A 25,944-nucleotide genomic window follows, 5' to 3' on the forward strand; every position below is an offset into this window, starting at 1 on the left:
GCAGCCCTATGCCATGGAGGTTATCTTTTCTCCCATTCTGCCCGCCCAGTTGGCCGTTGTGGCGGTGTCGGGTTACTACTTTCGCCCTCCTGCAGTTTTCAACTTCTCCTCCTACCACAGTCTCACTGCTTCTCATCCTTTGAAGTTCACTCCATCCGTCTATTCTACCCGCTGCCACTCAGAGTTGCAGTCATTTACCGCCCCCCTGATAAGTCCCTCTCTTCCTTCCTAACCAACTTCGATGCCTGGCTCTCTGTTTTTCTTGAGCCCTCATCCCCATCCCTCATTCTTGGAGACTTTAACATACACACTGATAACCCATCCGACTCATACGCTTCTCAGTTCCTCACTCTATCCTCCTCCTTCAACCTCCAACTGAGCTCCACCACCCCTACTCTCCAATCTGGCCACTGTCTTGACCTCGTCCTCTCCTCTACCTGCTCACCCTCCAATTTCTGCGCCTCAGCTCTTTCGCTCTCTGACCATCACCTGATCACCTTCACACTTCATCACCCTCCCCCTCAGTCCCACCCAACACTAACCACTACTTCCAGGAATCTCCAGGCTGTCGACCCTCCCACCTTATCCTCCAGAATCTCTGATCACCTCCCCTCCACCATGTCCTCCGAGTCTGTTGACAAGGCTGTCTCCACTTACAATGCCATTCTCTCCTCTGTTCTGGACGCCCTTGCTCCATCCATCTCCCGTCCCACAAGGCGTACTAATCCCCAGCCCTGGCTAACCCCTTGCACCCGAAACCTTCGCTCCTGCGCCCGATCGGCTGAACGCCTCTGGAGGAAATCTCGCACCCATACTGATTTCATTCACTACAAATTCATGCTATCCTCCTTCCAGTCCTCCCTATTCCTCGCCAAACAGGACTATTACACCCAATTGACTAATTCCCTCAGCCCTAACCCTCGTCGTCTCTTCGCCACCCTTAACTCCCTCCTCAAAGTGCCCTCTGCTCCCACCCCCCCCCCCCCCCCACTCTCCCCTCAATCACTGGCTGACTACTTCCGCGACAAGGTGCAGAAGATCAACCTCGAATTCACCATCAAACCATCTCCTCCTCTTCACCCTATAACTCACTCCCTCAACCAACCAACCCAGGCCTCCTTCTCTTTTCCTGACATCACCGAAGAAGAAACCGCCCATCTTCTTTCCTCCTCGAAATGCACCACCTGTTCCTCAGACCCCATCCCCACCAACTTACTTAACACCACCTCTCCTACTGTCACCCCCCCCCCCCCCCACCATCTGTCATATCCTTAACCTCTCTCTCTCCACTGCAACTTTCCCAGACACCTTCAAGCATGCGGTAGTCACACCACTCCTCAAAGAACCATCACTTGACCCTACCTGTCCCTCCAACTACCACCCCATTTCCCTCCTACCCTTCCTCTCCAAGATACTTGAACGCGCCATTCACAGCCGTTGCCTTGATTTTCTCTCCTCTCATGCCATCCTCGATCCGCTTCAATCCGGCTTTCACCCCCTACACTCGACAGAAACGGCACTATCTAAAGTCTGCAATTACCTGTTCCTTGCCAAATCCAAAGGTCACTACTCCATCCTCATCCTCCTTGACCTATCCGCCGCTTTTCACACGGTCAATCACAATTTACTTCTTGCCACACTGTCCTCATTTGGGTTCCAGGGCTCTGTCCTCTCCTGGTTCTCCTCTCCCACCATACCTTCAGAGTACATTCTCATGGCTCTTCCTCCACCCCCATCCCGCTCTCTGTTGGAGTTCCTCAGGGATCTGTCATTGGACCCCTTCTTTTTTCAATCTACACCTCTTCCCTGGGCTCCCTGATCTCATCTCATGGTTTCCAATATCATCTTTATGCTGACGACACCCAGCTTTATCTCTCCACACCAGACATCACTGCAGAAACCCAGGCCAAAGTATCGGCCTGCTTATCCGACATTGCTGCCTGGATGTCCAACCGCCACCTGAAACTGAACATGGCCAAGACCGAGCTTATTGTCTTCCCACTCAAACCCACTTCTCCTCTCCCTTCACTCTCTGTCTCAGTTGATAACACCCTCATCGTCCCCGTCTCATCCGCCCGCAACCTCGGAGGCATCTTCGACTCCTCCCTCTCCTTCTCTGCGCATATCCAGCAGATAGCCAAGACCTGTCGCTTCTTCATCTAAAACATTAGCAAAATTTGCCCTTTCCTCTCTGAGCACACCACCCGAACTCTCATCCACTCTCTCATTACCTCTCGCCTTGACTACTGCATCCTACTCCTCACTGGCCTCCCACTTTTCCATCTATCCCCCCTACAGTCCATTCAGAACTCTGCTGCACGTCTTATCTTCCGCCTGGACTGATATACTCATATCACCCCTCTCCTCAAATCACTTCACTGGCTTCCGATCAGGTACCGCATACAGTTCAAGCTTCTCCTACTAACCTACAAATGCATTCGATCTGCAGCCCCTCCTTACCTCTCTATTCTCATCTCCCCTTACGTTCCTACCCGTAACCTCCGCTCTCAAGACAAATCCCTCCTTTCAGTACCCTTCTCCACCACTGCCAACTCCAGGCTCCGCCATTTCTGCCTCGCCTCACCCCATGCTTGGAATAAACTCCCTGAGCCCATACACAAGGCCCCCTCCCTGCCCATCTTCAAATCCTTGCTCAAAGCCCACCTCTTCAATGTCGCCTTCGGCACCTAACCACTATACCTCTATTCAAGAAATCTAGACTGCCGTAACTTGACATTTTGTCCTTTAGATTGTAAGCTCCATTGAGCAGGGACTCTCCTTTTTGTTAAACTGTACAGCACTGCGTAACCCTAGTAGCGCTCTAGAAATGTTAAGTAGTAGTGGTAGTACTTTTGTCATGATTGTGACTGTTTTCTTGGTTTGTGCTCCTCTTGCTCTCTGGTGGCCAGAACCGGTGGCTGCCATAGACTTTCCATATTCTCTTTTCGGTCCGGTCCAGATATTTTAGCCCTCCAGTCTTGCTTGGAAGTTTGGCAGCTAGCCTCACCCTTAGCTGCCTTGAGATTGCTGCAGCTGAGCCTCAGCTGCTGATGGGCTTATTAGCCACCTGGAAACTTTCTGCTTTGCCTTTGCAACGCCAAAGGTCCAGGTTGGTGTTTGTGCTTAGTGCACTTCTGCCTTGTCTTGTTTAGCCTTGTTTCTTAGTTAGTGTCCCTAGTCTGTATTTCCTGCCTGTTTGAGACTCTGTACCTTGTACCCTGTTCTAGCCAAGCTTGTGTCTGTTTCCTGCCTGTTTGAGACCCTGTACCTTGAACCCTGTTCTAGCCTGTCTTGTGTTTGTTTCCTGCCTGTTTGAGACCCTATAGCTTGTACCCTGTTCTAGCCAAGCTTGTGTTTGTGGCCTGCTTGTTTGAGACCCTGTACCTTGAACCCTGTTCTAGCCCAGCTTGTGTTTGTTCCCTGCCTGTTTGAGACCCTGTATCCTGTTGTCATGACTATTACCTTTAACAACATCTATTACTCCTTACTTTTTACGTGGGTGTTCACCATGTGGACAGAAATTAAATATTTGTTTCCCAAAGTAAGTGGATGAGTAACCATTAGTAGGCTATGTTGTGTTTGTTTTATTTTAATGCACTTTTACATTTTTAATATTAGTTGCTGTTTGTTGACATTCATTGTTCACCATTTTGATAGAACCTTGGTCTGGGAAAGAAGTATAAATCAAACAAATAAATAAAAGAAATAAACTGCTTGAAGTATAAAGGACAACTCTATAATCTAGGTTCTCATATATACATGAGCATTACGTATGTAAATGTTTAGAATACCAGCCCTTACACACATATGTGTGCACATATCTGCTAAGTGCTAGCTGGGCACCTAAATGCTATTCTGCAAATACCCACTTAATTTACACAGTATATATTTGCAAGAGGGATGTACAAAAAGACAGGACATGGGTGGGATATAGGTGAAGCGTCCGCTTACATGCATATCTTAAAGAATACTGTAATTTAAGTGGGTTCTTGCTGCATTTAGGCATAGTGTTCTATAACATAAGAACATAAGAATAGCCATACTCGGCCAGACTAATGGTCCATCTAGCCCAATATCCTACTTCCAACAGTGGCCAATCCAGGTTGCAAGTACCTGGCAGAATCCCAAACAGTGACAAGATTCCATGCTACCAATCCCAGGGGAACCTAGGATCCCACATTCCATTATAAAATAGGCTCCTACCGCACAGCCGTAGGGCACCTAAATGAAGGGACCCAGTTATAGATTACTCATGTAATGACTAACCATAACTTCCCTGGAGGTACCTGTTAGGCACTGACTCAGTTATAAATTACTCCTGTAATGACTAACCACAACTTCCCTGAAGGCACCTGTTAGGCACTAGGGATTTAAAGATAGGTAGGTTCTAACCAGTCAGATCAGTGAGTGGATCCCAGGGACTGATCTATCACAGCAGATACACTCTGACTTACCATTGAGAATATGAAACTGATCTACAGAGTCACAGAACCCTGTGGAAAAACAAAACATAAAGACTTAGGCACTAAAGACACCTAGGAAGCAATTTTATAAAGTTGTTCTCCTGTTTGCATGGTCACATATACATGTAAATGATCCCCTTATAAAATACTGACTGTATAAAAATATGTGTCATTGACATGATGGTGCATACTCTCCTGGTGGACGTGGAGTTTGAGCAGAGCATGGGTGGTGTTTCCACATATACATCTACTATACTCACCCTCAACGTTCTGAAGACAATGTTCTGAAGTCACTCAGTCACTCCCTGAAGGGTTCATGGATTCATGGTGGTGAAGCCACAACACTGACCATGTCTCTCAGCCCCGCCCTCGCATGACGGACCAATCAGAAAAAACACACTCAATGTTCTGAAACACAAAGGACTATCACAAAACCGTTCCCAGGCAACGCTAGGCAACGTAAGACGGACCTATCAGAGGAAACTACGTGGCAATAAGGGAGGAGCATTCACCAGCACAATGGCTCATTATCTGTGCAGCACGGAGAGCACAGAACCACCGCTTGAACGAGAGAAGAATATTCCTGTTGTGGGTATGTGCAAAAATAGACCGGAAGGGGGGGGGGGAAGAAATCTGTAAATGCCTAATGCCGGTACTGAAGAGTGCTGGAGGGCCTATAGCACAGACTATATTTGGGTTCGCTAGACGTGGAGTCGGTGGAGCCGGAGAACAGTGTGCCCCTCACCATCTGGGACATGGGCGAACAGGACAAGCTGTGGCCCAGCTGGAAGGATTACCCGCGACCCAGCCAGCAGCAAATTTCCCTACTCCTTCCCTGCCTAGGAATCGCTGGAGACTGGCTGCAAAACTAACGAAACAACCGCACACCGACACACCACCTCCATCATTCGAAAGGCATCCACTCTTTCTACAACAGAAATGCAAACTAATAATACAAAACAAACAAAGAATACCCGGTTTCTCATGCGGCTGCAGGTAACTCCCTACCCCCTTCCTCTTCCCCTTTTGCTGAAGCGGCCAAGGACGTGCCCAACCATCCCCAGCCTCAGGCAAGCCATCTCCCACCTCGGGGATTCCCCAAGCACCCGGAGAAAGACGGCACTGCTTCCCGCAGCGCATAAATGTTCCAGCATTCCCCTGCCTAAGGCCTGAAATGGACCGAAAATACCGGATCACCCCCCGATGGCCCAAGACCGTGCTCCTCTCCCTTCCGCCAACTTAAAAAAACCATCCGCGTCCTCAGGCAAGCCGTCTCCCACCTCCAGGATGCCCAGAACCCCAGCCCAACGGAAAAAGACGGCGCTGCTTCCCACAGCACATTTCACTTCCAGTGTTCCCCTACAGCAGCCCTGAAATGGCCTAAAAATACCGACAGACCAAGAACGTGCTCCTCTACCTTCCGCCCATCTAAAACAACACTGCTGCCTCAGCACAACACAAAAAAAAAACCCCGGAAAAAACAATCCACCACTCAGCAAAGGCTGACCCCCCTACAACCACATTTACATTTCACCAACAGAAAGACCCCCCTCCACAAACCTCCTTGACAGACAAAACCACACACACACAATACAACAGAAACACACCCTCAAAGCCACACACCAATCCATCCCACTTTGCCAGCACAGCACAGCACATCCCCCAACCCCCCACCCAAAAAACAATTTTAAAAAAAAGACACACATCAACAACCTGCACACACACCCCACCCTCACACACTCACACACACACGAAAACTCTGTGACACATACACACACACAAAAAAAAGCCACATGCTAGCACCCGTTTCATTGGTTTCGGAAACAGGCCTTTTTTACTAGTGTAGATTATAAAATACTTATATGCATAAAGTATGTGCGCCCATTTACACCAACTCTCAAGTAGGTAAGTGATCACACTCGGGGCCTAGGGTCTCTGGTGCCCCCCTGCAGACTATCAGTTGCCCCCCCCCCCCCCCCCCCCCCCCCCGTGTGGCATCTCCTTTCTCTCTTCTCGCACCCAGCGGTCTCACTCTCTTTCTGTCACAAACACACACTCGCACATTCACTCTCTCTCACACAGTCACTCTCAAACATACACACTCCAAGGAAAACCTTGCTAGCGCCCGTTTCATTTGTGTCAGAAACGGGCCTGTTTTACTAGTAAATAAATAAACAGCCCTACCAGGCACCCCCTTTATAAGAGATTGAGAGTAAGTAACACCAGACATCCCCTGCTTATAATAGACAATCCATGGGCTGTAAGTCTCCAGATGTTTGCACACTAACCTAGCTCTAAGGTCCCTGTGTGTGTCAGACCTTTCCAGAAGTCCCTGCCCTCTCCCCCACAGAAGGATGTTAACCTGGTGCTGACAGGTACAGCAGTCTCAACAGTGCTCTGTCCCTATGCAGGGCCGGTCAAACCCGGTAAGCGGGGTAGGCACCGCAGGGGGGTGCCTGCCTTCAAGGGCGCCGCTGTGGCGCTGTGCCGCCATACCGTGCCGCCCTTGGTGCTTTAAATCTTTAATTTACCTCCGTTATTTCCTCGAGGGTGGGACTGCGGAACAAACTCACGAAGGGAGGGAAGGCTAGAGACGGGGCAAGGCTTTCAAATGACTCGGCTGCTGGAACGGAGGTAAATTAAAGATTTAAAGCACCAAGGGCAGCGGGGGATGGGGGCGAAGGAGAATCGCTGGACAGGGGCAGGGTGGGAGAAGAGAGAAAGGAGATGCTGGGGGGGGCGGGGCGCACGGGTGCCGAAGGGTGGACGCGCGGGTGCCAACTCATAGTCTGCAAGGGGCGCCAGAGACCCTAGGACCGGCCCTGTCCCTATGTACAGTTCCAGCCTTTTCAATGATGATGTGCCTGTACTTATGTATCTCTACTCTACCCTGTGGCTTTCTTCGAATGGCTTTCCTGTACCCCACAGCTTATGTCTGGTGGCAGGTCTTTGTTATTATTCACTACTAGGAAGCTCGGAAGGTTTCAGTATGGGGTCAGAGAGCTTTCCTTCAGTGATAAAGGCGCTGAGGGCATAGGCGCCCCATATAAGAGGCTTGGGGAGGCTAAGCCTCCCCAACCAAATCGTGGACTTCCTTGGCTGCTGGCCAAGGTGGGGCGCAGGCTCCCCCAAACAGATGACTGGTCTCTGCCTCCCGCCCCCACTGCTGCCACTCTCACCCATCAACATGGTCACTCCGTAAAGCGTTCTCCCTCGCTCCGACGCCGGTGATTCACATAGAAGCCAGCCTTAATCTGCCTGCGTCGGAGCCTCTCCCTCAGACACGTCCCACCTCCTGTAATACAACTTCCTGTCTTATGCAGAGGTGGGACACGTCTGAGGGAGAGGCTCCGACGCAGGCAGATTAAGGCTGGCTTCTATGTGAATCGCCGGCGTCGGAGTGAGGGAGAACGCGGATGGGTGAGAGCGGACGGAAAAGACAGGACCCCAGGGGGGTGGGGGTGGGGAGTGAAAGCTACGGATGGCTGGGGGGGCAGGGGAGAGAAGAGTCGCTGGTGGGCAGGGAGGGCTCAGGGCAGGGGGGAGAGGAGGGTTGCTGGACATGGGTGGATGGAGGGGAGGGGAGGGCAGGGGAGAGGAGGGTTGCTGAACATGGGTGGATGGAGGGGAGGGGAGGGCAGGGGAGAGAAGGGTTGCTGGACATGGGTGGGCAGATGGAGAGAAGGTTGCATTACATGGATGGAGGAGAGGGAAGGGAGAGAGAAGAAGAAATGCTGGACATGGATGGAGGGGGAGGGAGGAGTGAGGAAGGAGATGAGATGAGGGAAAAGGAAGAGAGTAGAAAAACTGCACATGGAGGAAGAAAATAGGCAGAAGCTGGATCCACTGGACAGTCAAGTCTGTGGAGGACCCAGCTTTTACTTACAGATGTAGGACAAGAATTGAAGAAGAAAGGCAGAAAGTAAACAAATAAATGGAAAGGAAGCCCTGGAAACGGAGTTAAGAGGACAGATAGCAGCAGACTCGGATACTTGGCCAGCATGATCAGAAAAACAAAGTCACCAGACAACAAAGGTAGAAAAGATAATTTTATTTTCATTATAGTGTTTGGAATATGTCCACTTTGAGAATCAGGTGCTCAGCATTAAAAGTTTATATTTATTTACTTATTTATGGCATTTTATCCCACATTAAACATGAATTAGGGTGTTTTGTGGCTCTACATGAGAATTGTGATATTATGATCCCTTGTTTCATATTGTTGACCGTCTGCATTTTCCATATGGGTGGTATATTGGTGTATTAGATTCTGCCCAGTGTAATATTTATGGTACAGTAAGGTTCTGAGTGTGTTTTTGCACAACGTTGTGCATAGTGTTTTGGAGTTGAGCGATTGTGGTTAGTATATGCTTTGAGCAACCACTTTATTCTTTGACATATGATACCTATGAGATTGAAGGGGGGCAGACTCAAGAAAAATGTTAGGAAGTATTTTTTCACGGAGAGAGTAGTGGATGCTTGGAATGCTCTCCCGCGGGAGGTGGTGTAAATGAAAACGGTAACGGAATTCAAACATGTGTGGGATAAGCATAAAGGACTCCTGTGCAGAAGGAATGGATCCTCAGGAGCTTAGTCAAGACGGGAGGCGGGGCTGGTGGTTGGGAGGCGGGGATAGTGCTGGGCAGACTTATACGGTCTGTGCCAGAGCCAGTGGTGGGAAGCGGGACTGGTGGTTGGGAGGCAGGGATAGTGCTGGGCAGACTTATACGGTCTGTGCTGGGGCTGGTGGTTGGGAGGCGGGGATAGTGCTGGGCAGACTTATACGGTCTGTGCCAGAGCCGGTGGTTGGGATGCGGGGCTGGTGGTTGGGAGGCGGGGATAGTGCTGGGCAGACTTATACGGTCTGTACCCTGAAGAACACAGGTACAAATCAAAGTAGGGTATACACAAAATTAGCACATATGAGTTATCTTGTTGGGCAGACTGGATGGACCGTGCAGGTCTTTTTCTGCCGTCATCTACTATGTTACTATGTTACTATCCAGCTTATAATCGAAAGAGAAAAACGCCTATATTTCGACCCAAATCAAGAGATGGGCGTTTTTCTCGCAAAGGCGCCCAAATCGGTATAGTCGAAAGCCAATTTTGGGCGTTTCCAACTGCACTCCGTCGCGGAAACGAATAAAGTTGACGGGGGCGTGTCAGAGGCGTGGTGGAGGCGGGACTGGGGCGTGATTATCAGCCGAGGAGAGATGGGCATCTTGAGCTGATAATTGAAAAAAAAAAAAGGCGATTTTACCGCGATTTTGGGTCACTTTTTTTGGACACAAAAAAGTGCCCCAACTGCCCAGATGACCACTGGAGGGAATCGAGGATGACCTCCCCGGACTCCCCCAGTGGTCACTAACCCCCTCCCACCAAAAACAAACCCACTTTAAAAACTTTTTTTCCAGCCTCTATGCCAGCCTCAAATGACAGCAGAATATGTTCGATCCTGTCACAGCCTTTCCCTGGGTCAGATGTGGCTCTCGGGTGCACTACAGGGTCACATCAGCATTGCATTGTGGTGGGTGTAGGATATTGGGCTCCGTGATTTCATTAGCTTCTGTTACAGTCTCACGATGTTGGTAGTTGGTAGGCTCTTCTCCCATGGTGCTTTTCCCCCTGCCTACTGGGTCAGAGTGTGCCCTGTTGTGTTTCCGGTAGTCCATGAGGTAGTGGCCATTTTTGTAAGCCAGTTTTAGATCCCTTCCATGTGTTAGCCACGTTAGAGAACTTAGATCTTACCTTGAATGTGGCTGAAAGAGGGCATTGTACAACATTCTGCCAGCTCTGACCTGCTAATCTCACTACCAGGGAGACTCGTTGCCAGTGGTGGGGCACAACCTCTGATCTGCAGTTAACTGTGAGTAAGCATGCTTATTCCAATAAAGGACGTTTTCGGAGAGATTAGTCTTCAGGTGTAAACTGGTGTGCCAATGTTATACAGCAGTAACAAGTCCTAGAGGCCTGCGTGTATGCAGGTCCCTGGAGCACTTTTAGTGGGTACCGCAGTGCACTTCAGCCAGGTGGACCCAGGCCCATCCCCCCCCCCCCCCCCCCCCCCACCTGTAACACTTGTGCTGGTAAATGGGAGGCCTCCAAAACCCTCTGTACCCACATGTAGGTGTCCCCTTCACCCCTAAGAGCTATGGTAGTGCTGTACATTTGTGGGTAGTGGGTTTTGGGGGAGGGGGGTTGGGAGCTCAGCACCCGTGGTAAGGGAGCTATGCATGTGGGAGCTTTTTCTGAAGTCCACCGCACTGACCTAGGGTGCCCAGTTGGTGTCCTGGCATATCAGGGGGGTGAGTGTACTACGAATCATGGCCCCTCCCACGACCAAATGGCTTGGATTAGGACGTTTTTGAGCTGGGCATTTTTAGTTTCCATTATCACTAAAAAAAAGAAACGCCCAGCTCAAAAACGTCCATTTTTTCGAAAATACGGTTCGGCCCGCCCCTTCACGGATCCGTTCTCGGAGATAAACGCCCATGGAGATAGGCGTTTCCGTTCGATTATGCCCCTCCACATCTAATATCTAAATTTAATAAAAGGTATTACTTGAGACTTTTATTTTTATTTATTTATTTTTTCTGTGTGTTATCAGACAATTATGGATTTAAGCTCCACCCCTGGCCCCAACCCTAACCCCGCCCCCTTTAGCCTCCCCAAACAGTTGGGCCACCGACCGCCTATGACTGCGGGCCTCAGCTCTGCAACTCCCAGCTCAGATTTGCAGCGGTTACTGATTTAAACTTCCCTTTGCCTCTGCACCTGGTGCCAGCTTGTTCTGCAGGAAGGGCGAGCACAGTTTTTATTCTGGATGTGAGCCCGAGTCCTCGGGGACAGCTTAAACAGCTGCAGGGGGCTATTTATGTCAGCTTGCATTGGAAATTAATAGCCCGGTTGTTAAAAAGCCAGGCCTTCTGTGCAGGAGTCTAGGGCGTCTCAGGGGCCGGTGGCTCTGTACAAGCTCTTGCGCCCTTGCAGCAAGCACAGGAAAAGGCAAAATCTTTGCCTCTGCCCCTGTTGTGACTTTCTCTCCTTATGTTCTTCTCTAGACCTCCCCCTGTTTCTGTCTCTCCCCTCCCCCGCTCTATTCTCCTTCCCACTCAGATCTGCTTCCATTATTGCACAGCAGTGGAAAAGGAAGATGGAGCCTGGAGAAGGAGGAGTGCAGTGTGACATCTACCTTTAAAAAAAATGTTGTGAAGCCGAGTTGCAGGCAGCGCCTCACATCTGCCCTGCTTGTAAAACAAGTAAATCTCTTCTCCTCGTCATCGTCGGGTCTCACTGTGTCCCGCCCTCGCAGAAATAGGAAGTTACCTCAGAGGAGGGCAGGACACAGTGAGGCCCGACGATGATGAGGAGAAGAGAGAGATTTACTTGTTTTACAAGCAGGACAGACACGAGGCGCTGCCTGCAACTCGGCTTCACAACATTTTTTTTAAAGGTAGGTGGGAGGCAGGGCAGCACTGCAGCGGCGCCCTTGAAGGCAGGCGCCCCCCTGCGGTGCTTACCCCGCTTACCGTGTTGGCACGGCCCTGATCACACATACATTCAGGAAGCATTCTCAGCCACATACACTGCTATTATATAAAGACAATTAGGCACCTGCCTGCCTTTATAAAACAGTGCCTATGTAGGCGCCCCTGTAGGCCTTGTTAAAAAATTACCCAATGAACAGGACCTGCTGTAACTTCCACTCTTTCTCCCCAAACCATCTATTGGAAAACTTAAATCCCCCCCCCCCAAATTAATGAGTCAATAATCTGCCACCACAATCAGCATTTTATAAAAATGCCAGTTGCAGCAATTTAAAAAAATTCTGTATATTTAGTGCCACTATCCATTTAATGAATGATACTGATTGTCCAGATAGAGCAGTAACCACCAATGTGACCTGGATAGCAGGGATATTCAGTCCACTGTCTGGATAACTTATCTAAACAGCTTAAGATAAGTTATCCGCATAGCTAACTAAATATTGTCGCTATTTGGATAATTCCTGGGACCACCTATGCTTCTCCCACACATCACCCTGGTGTTATCTGGTTAACAGGATAAAAATCAACAAACGTGCTGAATTTGAACTTCCAAGGCTACACAGGTCTCCCACATCCTTTTCTGAAGATGGAACTAATTTCTTCATTGGTCCAATATAAGGGATCAGTCTGCAAAGACTCCAGTTGTCCCCAGAACCAAATGAGGGTAGATTTCAACATCACCAACGTAAATTGGCCTGGCTTCTGTGGGCATGTAATTTTATCTGGGTTAAATGGAGTCTTTCCTAGGAATACATTTAGGTTGTAGAAGTAAATCAGTGTATGTAGGTGGGATTTTTTAAATTTATGCATGGTACTTTATACCCGCTTTTCTCCCATGCCACCTGTAAGTGGATGCATGTAGCTGGCTTACTAACTGTTGCCCTGTGAGATTACTGTGGTATGCCTGGCAATAACAGTGTTGAGTGGCAGACCAAAAGGGACCATTAAACATGGTTGTAGCAGCTTCATTCATGGGCTCTGAAGAGTTGTGATGGAGGATGTTAAGCACATATAGTAGTGGGGGGGGGGGGCAGTACATGAAAGGTTTCTTATGTATGCACAAAGCAAAAGAATACCCTTTATGAAGTGAATCCATGGATTTCACAATTATAAATCAAGAACCAAAAGAAGGAAAATTCTGACCCCCTCATCTCATTCATCTCTTTAATAAAGAGAGGAGTTGGTTACTCACCATACTTTGGGAAATAGTAGATAAAGTCCTCGCCTATATTCAGTTCGCGTACACGGTTTTCGTATTTTGTGATGACATCATCATTAACAGTGACACTTCGAGCTGGTGGCAAAAATTGAAATAATCATAATTAAAAGCGGATTTCCATACTTTTATCCCATCATTGTTAGCTGCACAGAAGGAATATTAAGGAGAATATGGGAATGCAGGAGATTGCCTCCAGGACTTCATGCAGAGCTGGGAGTGAGGTAGGAGAAGGCATTATGAAATGCAATTAGATAACAAATGCTGAGGGATGCCGATCTTCGGAGACTTGTATTTTATATTTATTTTGTAACTTGACGAGCAGTATCCAGAAGATCCTATTGCTCACTCCCAGAAGCCTGACATAACAACCCCTGTAACTGCTGTATCCCCAGTCAAGGCCTGAGTATGCAGCTACTGTTCATACAGTGTGCCGGCAACCCCCATCTACTATCTACTAGAATGTGTTGCAGCTAACCCCCAACCTATGAGATGACATGGAAACCAAGGAGGGAGGGGGAAGCCCTTTGGAAACACCCTCCAGCGACCAATACAAAAATGCCCAGTGTGTCACACACACCTACCCAGCACATTTCAACCGCTATGGCAGAGGAGACAAAACAGCAACCTCAAACATCCACAGTGGGAATCAAACCCATATCCCCTATAGTCAGAGCACACAGCCCTAACCCCTACACCAAATACATATCTGACACAGAAGTGTGCAAGGAGGACAGTACACTAACTACAAAGGACCCTCACAGCATCAGGTACCCCCCCCCCAAATAGATGGTCTTTCGTGGCCCCTAGCCCACACTCATTAGAAACACCATTGTCAGCTCCAAAGGTCGTTATGCTACCCTGTGAGATATCCCTCAAGGTACAAGTTGGGGGCCCCTAAAATCTTCATATTAGAATAGGCCCACAACCACCCCTTATAGAAACTCCAACCTATATGTACACTTCCCCTCCTCCCCCCCCCCCCCCCCCAGGTACCCCCAATTATGGCCATGATTCATATGGTGATGTGTACCCACTGCCATCAGTCAGGGCCCTAAAATAGATAGCCTAAGTACTCCACAGATAGATGCCCCCAAATCTAGGTTTCCAACTTGTACATCTGGGAACTGCTTTTATCCCAGCAGAGGTGGCCAGAAAGATGGGCACCTCCTACACAGTCCCCAGCCATCTCCCATCCAGCTGTTGGACACATGGGCATGGGAATGCATACATACTCACATCACTGACAAGAACTGTTACAACGTCCCCATCCATCCACCAGCTCTGTGCCATACTACCTCCCAGCCAGTGCCTGCTCACCCAGTGCCCTCCAGCAGAGCCAGAACCCATCCTGCTTGTCCATAGACACACAATCTTCTCAGGGGAAAACCACCTCTGATATAATTGCCTCAGCAGTTCCCTGTTATGTGGTCTCATTGGTGCCACACCTCAGAATATGTCCCCCAGGTTACAACATTTGCCCACAGTTGTCCCGGTCCCTGCTTACCGACAGCCAGCTGCACCACTATGCAAGCCATATAGGCTGTCTTGATCTCATTTCCACTACTTGTACACACACAGGGCACCCTCCAGCTGCTTAACAGCCAGCCCAGGCCCAATGAGGGTGAAGAAGAGCCCCACAACAGCCGGCCCAACACCATCCCAGGCCCGATGAGGGTGAAGAAGACCCCCCTCACCCCACAACAGGCAGGCTAGAAAGCTGTGTGGAAGGAATTCATTCAGGACCCAAGGCCATGGGAGGTCCCAGTCCCCTCCCCCCACAGATGTCCAGAAGGGGGAGGACCTGTGGAGTGATATGCCCCCACTAGAGGGGAAAGAAGAGGTCAACTGCCCCTCTTACCAATGCTGGAAGGCACAGCTGTGGAGGGCAGCACACAAACATCTGCAATGCCTACTGGTGGGCCCACCCAGGCAGACCCCCCCCCCCAACTCCAGATTTGCAGCAAGTCTCAGCCATGCACAGAGACTTGCTACAGGAGTAGGTGGCACAAAGAAATATACTGGTGCAGGAGATGAGAGGCCAAAGGCAGATTTTACTGCAAACAGTTGCCCTGCTCCAGAGGCTCCTTGAGAAGCAGCCCCACCCTTAATGAGGGCAATGGACTGTCCCCACAGTTAATCCCCCAATGTGGTAATGTTTATGAATAAAATGTTTCAATATTTTTGTATACAAAGGTCTGTGTCTCCACTTTGTACAAAATGTGTTGATATCCTGATATGCAAGGCTGACAGATGCTGTGCTTCCAACACTACTAGGCAAGCCCTGGAAAGGGGAGACTGCAGAACCCGGGTGAAAGGATTCCAGACTGGGAGGGAAGTGTCCAAAGGGTCCGCCGTGTCCACAATCAGAGCAGCTCCCCCTAAATGCCAGGTGTTCCACCACAGGGTTGGCCAAGGGACCTAATGGGCCCTGCAGCAGAAGGTCCTGTGTGACTCACGTCTGCTCTTCCCCCCCCCCCCCCCATTATCCCAGACTACACCCCACACCATCATGCTGTGCCTCTAGTAGCCAACATTTAGGTGACAGCAAATGTCTTAGGGCCTGTCCCAGCCTGCGATACCAGTTGAATTGTCCACCATAGCACTTGACACAGGTGTCAGGGCTATGGTAGCTGCTACCTAGTTCACTGAAGAGGAGGAGAGGGAAACACAAGCCTACAGCTCATGGGTGTAGGGCATCTGGGATGGGGGCCTTTCCCAAGCTGAGTCAATAGGCAAGATATTGGCCTGCCAGGTCCTGGGGCAGGCCGGCCACACAGTTGGTAAGGAGATGGGCAAGACAACTGTCTGAGAGACATGTGTAGGAAATGTTGCTGCTGCATGCATATGTGTCTCAAGACAGATTTATGGCCCAGCTTCTCATGAACTGGGGAGGCAAGATCTCTCTTCTTGACTCTGCTCAGGAAGGGCTTCACCTCCAGATACCCTATGCCAGCCAGTATCTCTGTGGGGATTAGGGCAACCTTTTGAAGTTACAAACACTAAAGGAGATGATCCTCTAATGTAGCTGCAGTTACCTGGAAATAAGAATACAAAACAGGTCACAGAAACAGCAATGTGGGTCACAGAATGGGGCAGATTGCCCATCTATATCATCATTGAACTCTGTAGTCATCTGTCCCCTAGGAGTGAAAATCTGGCCAGATATCAGACCTGAGGGAATGCTGGGCTTAATGAGGCTGCATTGTCAATGACATAAGCATTGGTGGACACCTGGCATACTGGTCCCCCATTCCTGCTCTATGCAGGAGGCTGGAACCTGGGTCCCATCACAGATGTCCCTTGCCAAAGCTTCTAGTAGCACTGCTGAGCTCAGGTAGGGGGCCACATGTACTGATGTGGGCCATAATTTGCCTACTCAAATCATTTCCCTGCCTGTTCCTTACAGCTTGCATCAAGAGACCTGCCTGATAAACCCTTCTTACCAGTGGCGTAGCCAGACAGCCAATTTTGGGTGGGCCTGAGCACAATGTGGGTGGGCACAAAATTTTCTCCCCCCCCCCCCCCCCCCCCCAGCCAAGCATCTGTTCCCTCTTTCTACCCTCCTCACCCTCATAGCCTATTTCCCTATACCTTTTACCTCCCACCACCAGCATCTTCCTGTCCCATCTCTCTCCCCTCCCCCATTGTCCAGCATTTTCCCTTTCTCTTCCCTACCAACCATTGTCTATCTTCTCTCCCTGGATCCATCTTCCCTCTTTCTCCCCTCCCCCGCTTGTGCATCTCTCCTTTCCTCTCCTCTTCTCCACCTTCTTCATGTCCAACTTTTCTCCCTCTCCCTGCCTTGAGCCCCTGGTTTAACATCTCTCCCCCCCCCCCCCCCCCCCCCCCACCATCTCTCCATCCTTCCTTTCCTTCACCTCAATGCCATGTTCAACATTTCCCCTCTCATCTCTCCCTCCCTTCCACTTTTTTTCTCTCATGCCCTTTCCCTCCCTCTCCCCATCCCACCCATATCCAACCATTCTCCTTCTCTTTTCCCTTGCAGCATCTCTCCGTCCCTCCCCCTACCTGTCTCACTCCCTCATCCCAACAGTGCTCCTGTCTCTCCCTGACCCCCCCCCCCCCCCCCCAGCACACACACACACAAAACAAACCTACCACCCGCCAGCATGCTGCAGGTTTTTTTCCCCTCCCTTTCCTCAGCCACCACTCACTGACATGCTGGCTACAGGCCTTCTTTCCCTCGGGCCCTCCCTCCCCTTTGGGCAGCGCCGCAGTCTACCTGTACAGGAAAGCTGCACGGCACCGGGTCCGTCCTGCCGCTACGCTGCTGCCCTCCACTCCATTGTCATCATCTTTCTGGCACAGAGTTGTTACTCGTTCTTCTGCTGCTTATCTGCAGCGGATCCGCGCGCTGCCAGGGCTGTATGCTGCTGCGACTGCTTCCTCTGTGCTGGCCCCGCCTTCTTGAAGAGGCGGAAGGCGGGGTCAGCGCAGAGGAAGCAGTCACAGCAGCATACAGCCCTGGCAGCGCGCGGATCCACTGCAGATAAGCAGCATAAGAACAAGTAACAACTCTGTGCCAGAAAGATGATGACAATGGAGCGGAGGGCAGCAGCGTAGCGGCAGGATGACCCGGTGCCGTGCAGCTTTCCTGTACAGGTAGACTGCGGCGCTGCCCGAAGGGGAGGGAGGGCACGAGGGAAAGAAGGCCTGCAGCGTGCACCATTGCTGGGTGGGCCTGAGGCCACAGTGGGTGGGCCCCGGCCCACCCAGGCCCACCCGTGGCTATGCCCCTGCTTCTCACCCTGCAGCCCCAAATCCTTTTGACACATAGCATAGGGCTCCTCAAAGTAAAAGTATAACATAAAAACATAAGAGTAGTCATACTGGGTCCATCTAGTCCAGTATCCTCTTTCCAACAGTGGCCAAGCCAGGTCACAAATACCTGACAGAAACCCAAATTGTGGCAACATTCCATGCACCACTCAGCATTTTGTAGACCTTAATCATATCTTCCCTTATCTATCTCTTTTCCAAAATGAACAGCCCTAACCTCTTTAGCCTTTCCTCACATGAGAGGAGTTCCACCTCCTTTATCATTTTGGTCACTCTTCTTTGAACCTTTTCTAATTCCTATTCCTAATAATTCCTAGCATCCTGTTTGCTTTTTTGGCCATCACCACATATTGAGCAGAAGATTTCAGTGTATTATCTACAATGACACCTAGATCTTTTTCTTGGGTGCTGAACCCCAAGGTGGTCCCAAGCATCAGGTAACTATGATTCAGATTATTCTTTCCAATGTGTATCACCTTGCATTTGTCTACATTAAATTTCATCTGCCATTTGGATACCCAATCTTCCAATTTCCTAAGGTCTTCCTGCAATATTTCACAGTTTGCATGTGTTTTAACAACCTTGAATAGTTTTGTGTCATCTGCAAATTTAATTACCTCATTCGTCGTTCCATTTTCCATATCATTTATAAATATGTTAAATAGCACCAGTCCCAGTACTGATCCCTGCAGCACTCCACTGTTCACCCTCCTCCATTAAGAGAAATAACCATTTAACCCTACCCTCTGTTTTCTGTCCAATAATTAATACCTAATCCACACCATAACATTACATCCTATCCCATGACTCTCATGAGGAGCTTTATTAAACGCTTTCTGAAAATCTAGATACTCTAAATCAACCGACTCACCTCTATCCACATGTTTATTCATGCCTTCAAAGAAATAAAGCAAATTGATGAGGCAAGACCTCCCTTGGCTGAACCCATGCTGACTCTGTCCCACTAAACCATGTTTGTCTACATGTTCCATAATTTTATTCTTTATAATAGTTTCCACTTTGTTGCCCAGTACTAACGTCAGGCTTACCGGTCTGTAATTTCCCGTATCACCCCTGGAACCCTTTTTAAAAATCGGCATCACATAGGCCATCTCCCAATCTTCAGGTACTATAGTCAATTTTAATGACAGGTTGCATATTACTAACCGCAGATTGGCAATTTCATGTTTGAGTTCTTTGAGTACCATTGGATGTATGCCATGCATGTTGTTTTGCACTAGCAACCTGCCTGATACCAACCAGCAGTGACTAGACTCTAGCTTACTCTCTGTTCTGTATGCTTCCTTACCCAAAATCAGCATGGCTGAGAGCTTGGAAAGATACACAAATAGCTGCATCCTATATAAACATTTACTTATTTACAGCACCAGTGAACACTGGAGGGGAGAAAATGGAAATTAACTATATACAACTATAGGGGATATGTACATGAAGAGGGGAAAAAACTGTTAAACACATGTCTGCCATCTCACAATAGCAACCAGTCAAGTAGTAACCAGCAGGTGTGCTTGCCCATAGGAGAGACTAGACTTTAATCTGTGTTCAACAGGACAGAGGGCAAGGGAATAGTGTAGCCACCAGGCAAGAGCTGCTCCTGCCCAGTTAAACCCCTCTGAACATTAGCTCTAATTGCTCATTCCTTAACTGGCTAGGTTAGGGGTAGAGTCTGAACAGAGCTGTGATTTAGCTGATTGGCGGCAATATTCAGTCTGTAAAAAATCTGTCCTAACTCTATCCACTGAGTTAACTGGACACAGGTCTGAATCAACCGGCACCCGGTTAACTTCTGGGTGACTGCAGATAACTAGATATTCAATGCCGGAAGCCGGACATGCCATAGATGCACTGCAACGGGCTGAGTATTGGGCCCTTAGTATTTTATACGGACACATAGGCCCCATGAAATACTGACAAATACTGACAGCATACAGGAACCAACAAATAAACGTATTCTAAAGCAGCAGTGAAAAGAAAATAATTGATTAACCTTGCCATGCTGCTTGAAAACAGAGGAAGAAAACATGAAAGACCGTATCATGAAATCTTCCCCCAGAGGACATCAGAGAACACAGAATAACTTAACCAGGACTTTGTTTCTGGGGTGAATCGTTTGTCCACCCACCGTAGAGTTTGATGGAGACTGTCCTCTGCTTCTGGTAATACAGGATGGCGTAGCTGCTGTAGTCAGTGTTAGCTACTACCATATTCAGCTTGTGACCATAACCCCGGACTGGAAGAGAAAGGCAGAGTTACTGTATCTCAGCAGCATTACCAAGAGATTGTCAGCTGGTCCCACATCATGAGATGCACACTGGGAAAAATTACCTCTCTCCCTCTCTCCTTCCCTGAGAAGAGAACAATGACACTTCATGCCATGTCTGTTTGCTGCATCTGTTTGGCCAATCCTAGTCTGGCAATCTGAATGTGTAGAGCCACATCATGGCACCAAGTGTTCAAACTAACAGTTTGAGCCTGGCCAGCAATAGAGGTAGGTATGGCATAAAGTGCCACTCTCATTCTGCTGACCAGAGGAAAGAAGAGAGAAAGGATCACATAGGGTCTGGGGTGCAGAGAGAGGTTTATGTCAGAGAAGATCCACATAATAATGATGTCTCCCAAAGCCTTAATCCTGAAGCTGGCCCTATATGTCAACTGGAGGTCTTAATCCCATTGAGGGGTTTATAGGCAAGGAGTGTTTGTATTGGCTGGATATAAACATGGCATGATGGTAGTGCCCCTCTGTCCTGACATGCAGTGGTATTTCTGCTGAGCCCCCCATCCCCCGGCACATTTCTGGCAATGAATGTAAACAGATCCCTCCCAATACTCCCAGCTCCACTAATCCACCTTAAGCCAACCTTCAGCATCCCCTGTTATTAAAGTACAATGACACTCACACATGCACCCTACAGTCCTGACCTGCTGTGCTAATTCAGCTGATACCCCAAGGCACAGCTCTGCCAATACACCTTACTCCTGACCTACAGCACCCCTTATTCCAGTACAGAAACCCTCTACACACTCTGTTATTCCAATAAAGTGATCCCCCGTTTTTTTCAGTGTAGAGACCCCCACACATGCATACCCTGTTATTCCAGCAAAGCACCCATCCACACACAAACATACATCCTGTTATTCCAACACAGAGACCGAGACAGACCCCCACCCCACCCACCCCCACCCCCACACACACACACACATACACCCCTCAGTCTTGATTTGTAGTCTTTACTCTTTCACTCATGGGCACTCTTAAGCAGAAATGGAAGGGGGATGCCATGCCGCCTCCCACTTTTACATAGGTTTTTGTTTCCCAAATTCACCACAAACTTAATTTTATATGTGATCTATCATATCAGGAATGAAGAGCTAATATGTTAGCAGTATGGAAAAGAATCAATGTGTACTCATATGTGCCCCCTCCATGGATCCTATAACTTCCTCAGCACTGGGCAGCTCTCCATTCTATCTCCCACATCATCTCTTGAATTTCTCAGACCCACAGCAGCTAAGAGGACAGAAGAAGCTGCAAAGATGTCTGACATTGATGAGATATTCAAACACTTATGGAGCTGGTGCCTAGGAGTGTTCCTGTTCACAAACCTGTTAAGAGGAATCGCCCCAGCACCTTGTCCTGTTTGTATTCCTGCTTAATTTCCCAGCATATTCCATCCCTGTTTTAGTATACAAAGAAGAGAAAGCAAGGTCAAAATTCTGTATCATTGACTGAAGAAGCCAGAGACTGAAGACAAGAAAAAACCTGCATGAACACTAAGGCAGCCATTTTAGAAGGGCTATTTGCATTGAGACGTGCATAAACCTGCATTTAAACATTTTTATTTATTTATTTGCTGCATTTGTACCCCACATTTTCTCACCTATTTGCAGGCTCAATGTGGCTTACATTATGTTGTAAAGGCATCACTATTAAAAGAGTAAGAAATTCAGCATAATGTTACAGATTCATGTATAAGAATTCAGGTAATTTTACTGCATAAACATCTAAGGCCCCTTTTTACAAAACTGGGATATGCAAGAATCAAACCCAAGTGTGTGCAAACTGCATGAGGGCATGGTCTGGGAATGTCTTGGATAGGTGGGACAAGGGCGTGGCAAGTTAATAGATGTTTGTTCCCCATTTCAGAAGGGGCCTAAATGTTTATATCCTAAAAGAGCAATATTGGGGAGTTACACCTGCTCCCAAACATATTTAGATTTTAGCAAACGTGGAGGGGCATTTTTGATATGACGTCTAAGTCCGAATTTGGACATTTTGCAAAAAAACAACCAAAATCTGAATAGAAAAGACTGTCATTTTGAAAAAAGAAAAAGGACTATCTTTTTTTTTTTTTTTTTTTCGAAAATTCTGTTTTAAAGAAGGTTTTGTGATTTGGATGTTTTGTTTTTCAGTCCATTAAAAAAAAAAGTCCAAGTGCAAAACTCTGAAAATCAAGCCATTTGGATGTAGGAGGAAGCAGCATTTTTAGTAGACTGGTCCATCAGACATCCCAGGAAAGCAATAGGGCGACATAGGGGGCACTGCAGTGGACTTCATAAAATGCTTCCAGGTACACATTTCACCATTGCTCTCTTACCTTGTCTGTTGAGCCCTCCAAAACCCACTACCCCAACTGTGGATTAAAAACTGGTTGAAGGATAGGAAACAGAGAGTGGGGTTAAATGGGCAGTATTCACAATGGAGAAGGGTAGTTAGTGGGGTTCCTCAGGGGTCTGTGCTAGGACCGCTGCTTTTTAATATATTTATAAATGATTTGGAGATAGGAGTAACTAGCGAGGTAATTAAATTTGCTGATGACACAAAGTTATTCAAAGTTGTTAAATCGCGACAGGATTGTGAAAAATTACAAGAGGACCTTACGAGACTGGGAGACTGGGCGGCTAAATGGCAGATGACGTTTAATGTGAGCAAGTGCAAGGTGATGCATGTGGGAAAAAAGAACCCGAATTATAGCTACGTCATGCAAGGTTCCACGTTAGGAGTTACGGACCAAGAAAGGGATCTGGGTGTTGTCGTCGATAATACACTGAAACCTTCTGCTCAGTGTGCTGCTGAGGCTAGGAAAGCGAATAGAATGTTGGGTATTATTAGGAAAGGTATGGAAAACAGGTGTGAGGATGTTATAATGCCGTTGTATCGCTCCATGGTGCGACCGCACCTTGAGTATTGTGTTCAATTCTGGTCGCCGCATCTCAAGAAAGATATAGTAGAATTGGAAAAGGTGCAGCGAAGGGCGACTAAAATGATAGCGGGGATGGGACGACTTCCCTATGAAGAAAGATTAAGGAGGTTAGGGCTATTCAGCTTGGAGAAGAGACTGCTGAGGGGAGACATGATAGAGGTATATAAAATAATGTGTGGAGTGGAACAGGTGGATGTGAAGCGTCTGTTCACGCTTTCCAAAAATACTAGGACTAGGGGGTATGCGATGAAACTACAGTGTAGTAAATTTAAAACAAATAGGAGAAAATGTTTCTTCACCCAATGTATTTTAAACTCTGGAATTCGTTGCCGGAGAAAGTTGTGAAGGCGGTTAGCTTAGCAGAGTTTAAAAAGGGGTTGGACGGTTTCCTAAAGGACAAGTCCATAAACCGCTACTAAATGGACTTGGGAAAAATCCACAATTCTGGGAATAACATGTATAGAATGTTTGTACGTTGGGAAGCTTGCCAGGTGCCCTTAGCCTGGATTGGCCGCTGTCGTGGACAGGATGCTGGGCTTGATGGACCCTTGGTCTTTTCCCAGTATGGCATTACTTATGTACTTATGTACCATAACCCTTACGAGTGAAGGGGGCACCTATATGTGGGTACAGTGGGTTTCTGGTGAGTGTTGGAGGGCTCACAGTTTCCTCCACAAGTGTAACAGGTAGGGGGAGGTATGGGCCTGGGTCCAACTGTCTGCAGTGCACTGTACCCACCACTAGACTACTCCAGGGACCTGCATGCAGATCAAATGGACCTGAGTATAACACTGAGGCTGGCATAGGGGCTAGCCAGTAATGTTTTAAACCACATTTTTTGGGGGTACTACTACTACTACTATAAATCACTTATATAGTGCTACCAGTCATACGCAGCGCTTTACAATTGAACATGAAGAACGGCAATCCCTGTTCAAAAGAGCTTATAATCTAAATCAGGACAAACAGACAGGACCAATAAGGATAAGGGAAGGACAGACAGAAGGGCACATAAGGATAAGATAAAAGTTAGAAGTCAGGAGTTGAAAGCAGCATCAAACAGGTAGGCCTTTAGCCCGGATTTGAAGGCAGCCAGGGATGGAGCTAGACGTAACGGCTCAGGAAGCCTATTCCAGGCATAAGGTGCGGCGAGATAGAAGGAGCGGAGTCTGGAGTTAGTGATGGAGGAGAAGGGTGCAATTAGGAGAGATTTGCCTAGTGAATGGAGGTCTAGGGAAGGAGTATAGGTAAGGGAAGGTCATCCCTGATTCCCTCCAGTGGTCATCTGGTCATTTAGGGTACGTCTTAGTTTTAGTCCTGGACAGTTTTGTTTTGTTCCATTATCACTGAAAAACGTCCAAGTGTTAGGAATACCCAGATTCCTCCCTTAATACGTCCCTGACATGCCCCCTTGTGATTTGAATGCACTTCTGACGTACTTCATAGAAAAACTGGTTTTGAAAATTGGTTTTGAAAATAACAATTTGGACGTTTTTGTGAGAAAAACGTCCAAATGCAGATTTATTTATTTATTTATTTGTTACATTTGTATCCCACATTTTCCCACCTATTTGTAGGCTCAATGTGGCTTACATAGTACTGTAAAAGGTGTTCGCCAATTCCAGTATGAACAAATACAGTAATGTTGTGGTAGAATAAGGTTCGTGTGTACAAACACATTAGGGAATCGTAGAGAGGAAGAGTTATTATATGTCCATTACGAGCTTTGGTTTTGTTGTGTTGCAGGGTACAGGCATTTAAGTTGGGTCAGTAGGGTATGCCTTTTTGAACAGGTTAGTTTTTAATGATTTCCGGAAGTTTAGGTGATCATAAGTTGCTTTCACGGCTTTTGGTAATGCGTTCCATAGTTGTGTGCTTATATACGAAAAGCCAGATGCATAGGTTGATTTGTATTTGAGTCCTTTGCAGCTTGGGTAGTGGAGATTTAGATATGTTCATGTTGATCCTGTTGTGCTTCTGGTTGGTAGGTCTATGAGGGCTGTCATGTATCCCGGGACTTCGCCGTAGATAATTTTATGAACCAGGGTGCAGATTTTGAAAGCAATACGTTCTTTGATTGGGAGCCAAGGCAGTTTTTCTCATAGGGGTTTGGTGCTTTTGAATCACGTTTTTCCAAATATAAGCCTGGCTGCCGTGTTTTGAACGGTCTGAAGTTTCTTTATAATTTGTTCTTTGCATCCCGCATAAATTCCGTTGCAGTAGTCTACATGGCTTAGTACCATTGATTGTATCAAGTTGCGAAATGTTTCCCTAGGGAAGAATGGTTTCACGCGTTTGAGTTTCCACATTGAGTGGAACATTTTCTTTGTTGTAAATTTCACTTGGTTCTCTAGTGTGAGGTTACGGTCGATTGTAACACCGAGAATTTTCATGCTGTTTGAGATAGGGAGGATATAATCTGGGGTGTTTATGTTTGTGGGTTTGTTCGTATTGTGTTGGGATGAGAGGATGAGACAGTGTGTTTTTTCTGTGTTGAGTTTTAGTTGAAATGCGTTTGCCCATGAGTCCATGATATTCAAGCTGAGCTTGATTTCGTTGGTGATTTCTGTCAGATCACGTTTGTAATGAATGTATATTGTGACATTGTCTGCATAGATGAAAGGGTTAAGGCCTTGGTTAGATAAGGATTTGGCTAGTGGGGTCATCATTAGGTTGAAAAGGATCGGTGATAG

The 25,944-nt window shown here is 47.8% G+C and overlaps 1 protein-coding gene across 2 annotated transcripts in view; it reads right to left on the bottom strand.

The window, feature by feature from the left end:
- C8G (complement C8 gamma chain) overlaps positions 1–25,944 on the bottom strand; it is a 50,267-nt gene that overhangs the window by 7,116 nt on the left and 17,207 nt on the right. For both annotated transcript variants that reach the window (XM_030206920.1, XM_030206921.1), the window contains exons 3-6: positions 21,654–21,724; positions 20,173–20,280; positions 13,203–13,304; positions 4,455–4,493 (exon numbers count right to left, since the gene is read on the bottom strand). In XM_030206920.1, the coding sequence (XP_030062780.1) occupies positions 4,455–4,493; positions 13,203–13,304; positions 20,173–20,280; positions 21,654–21,724 (320 nt within the window). The remainder of the gene's footprint in view (positions 1–4,454; positions 4,494–13,202; positions 13,305–20,172; positions 20,281–21,653; positions 21,725–25,944) is intronic.

The sequence above is a fragment of the Microcaecilia unicolor genome, chromosome 6 (genome assembly GCF_901765095.1).
Source record: "Microcaecilia unicolor chromosome 6, aMicUni1.1, whole genome shotgun sequence".
NCBI lineage: Eukaryota > Metazoa > Chordata > Amphibia > Gymnophiona > Siphonopidae > Microcaecilia > Microcaecilia unicolor.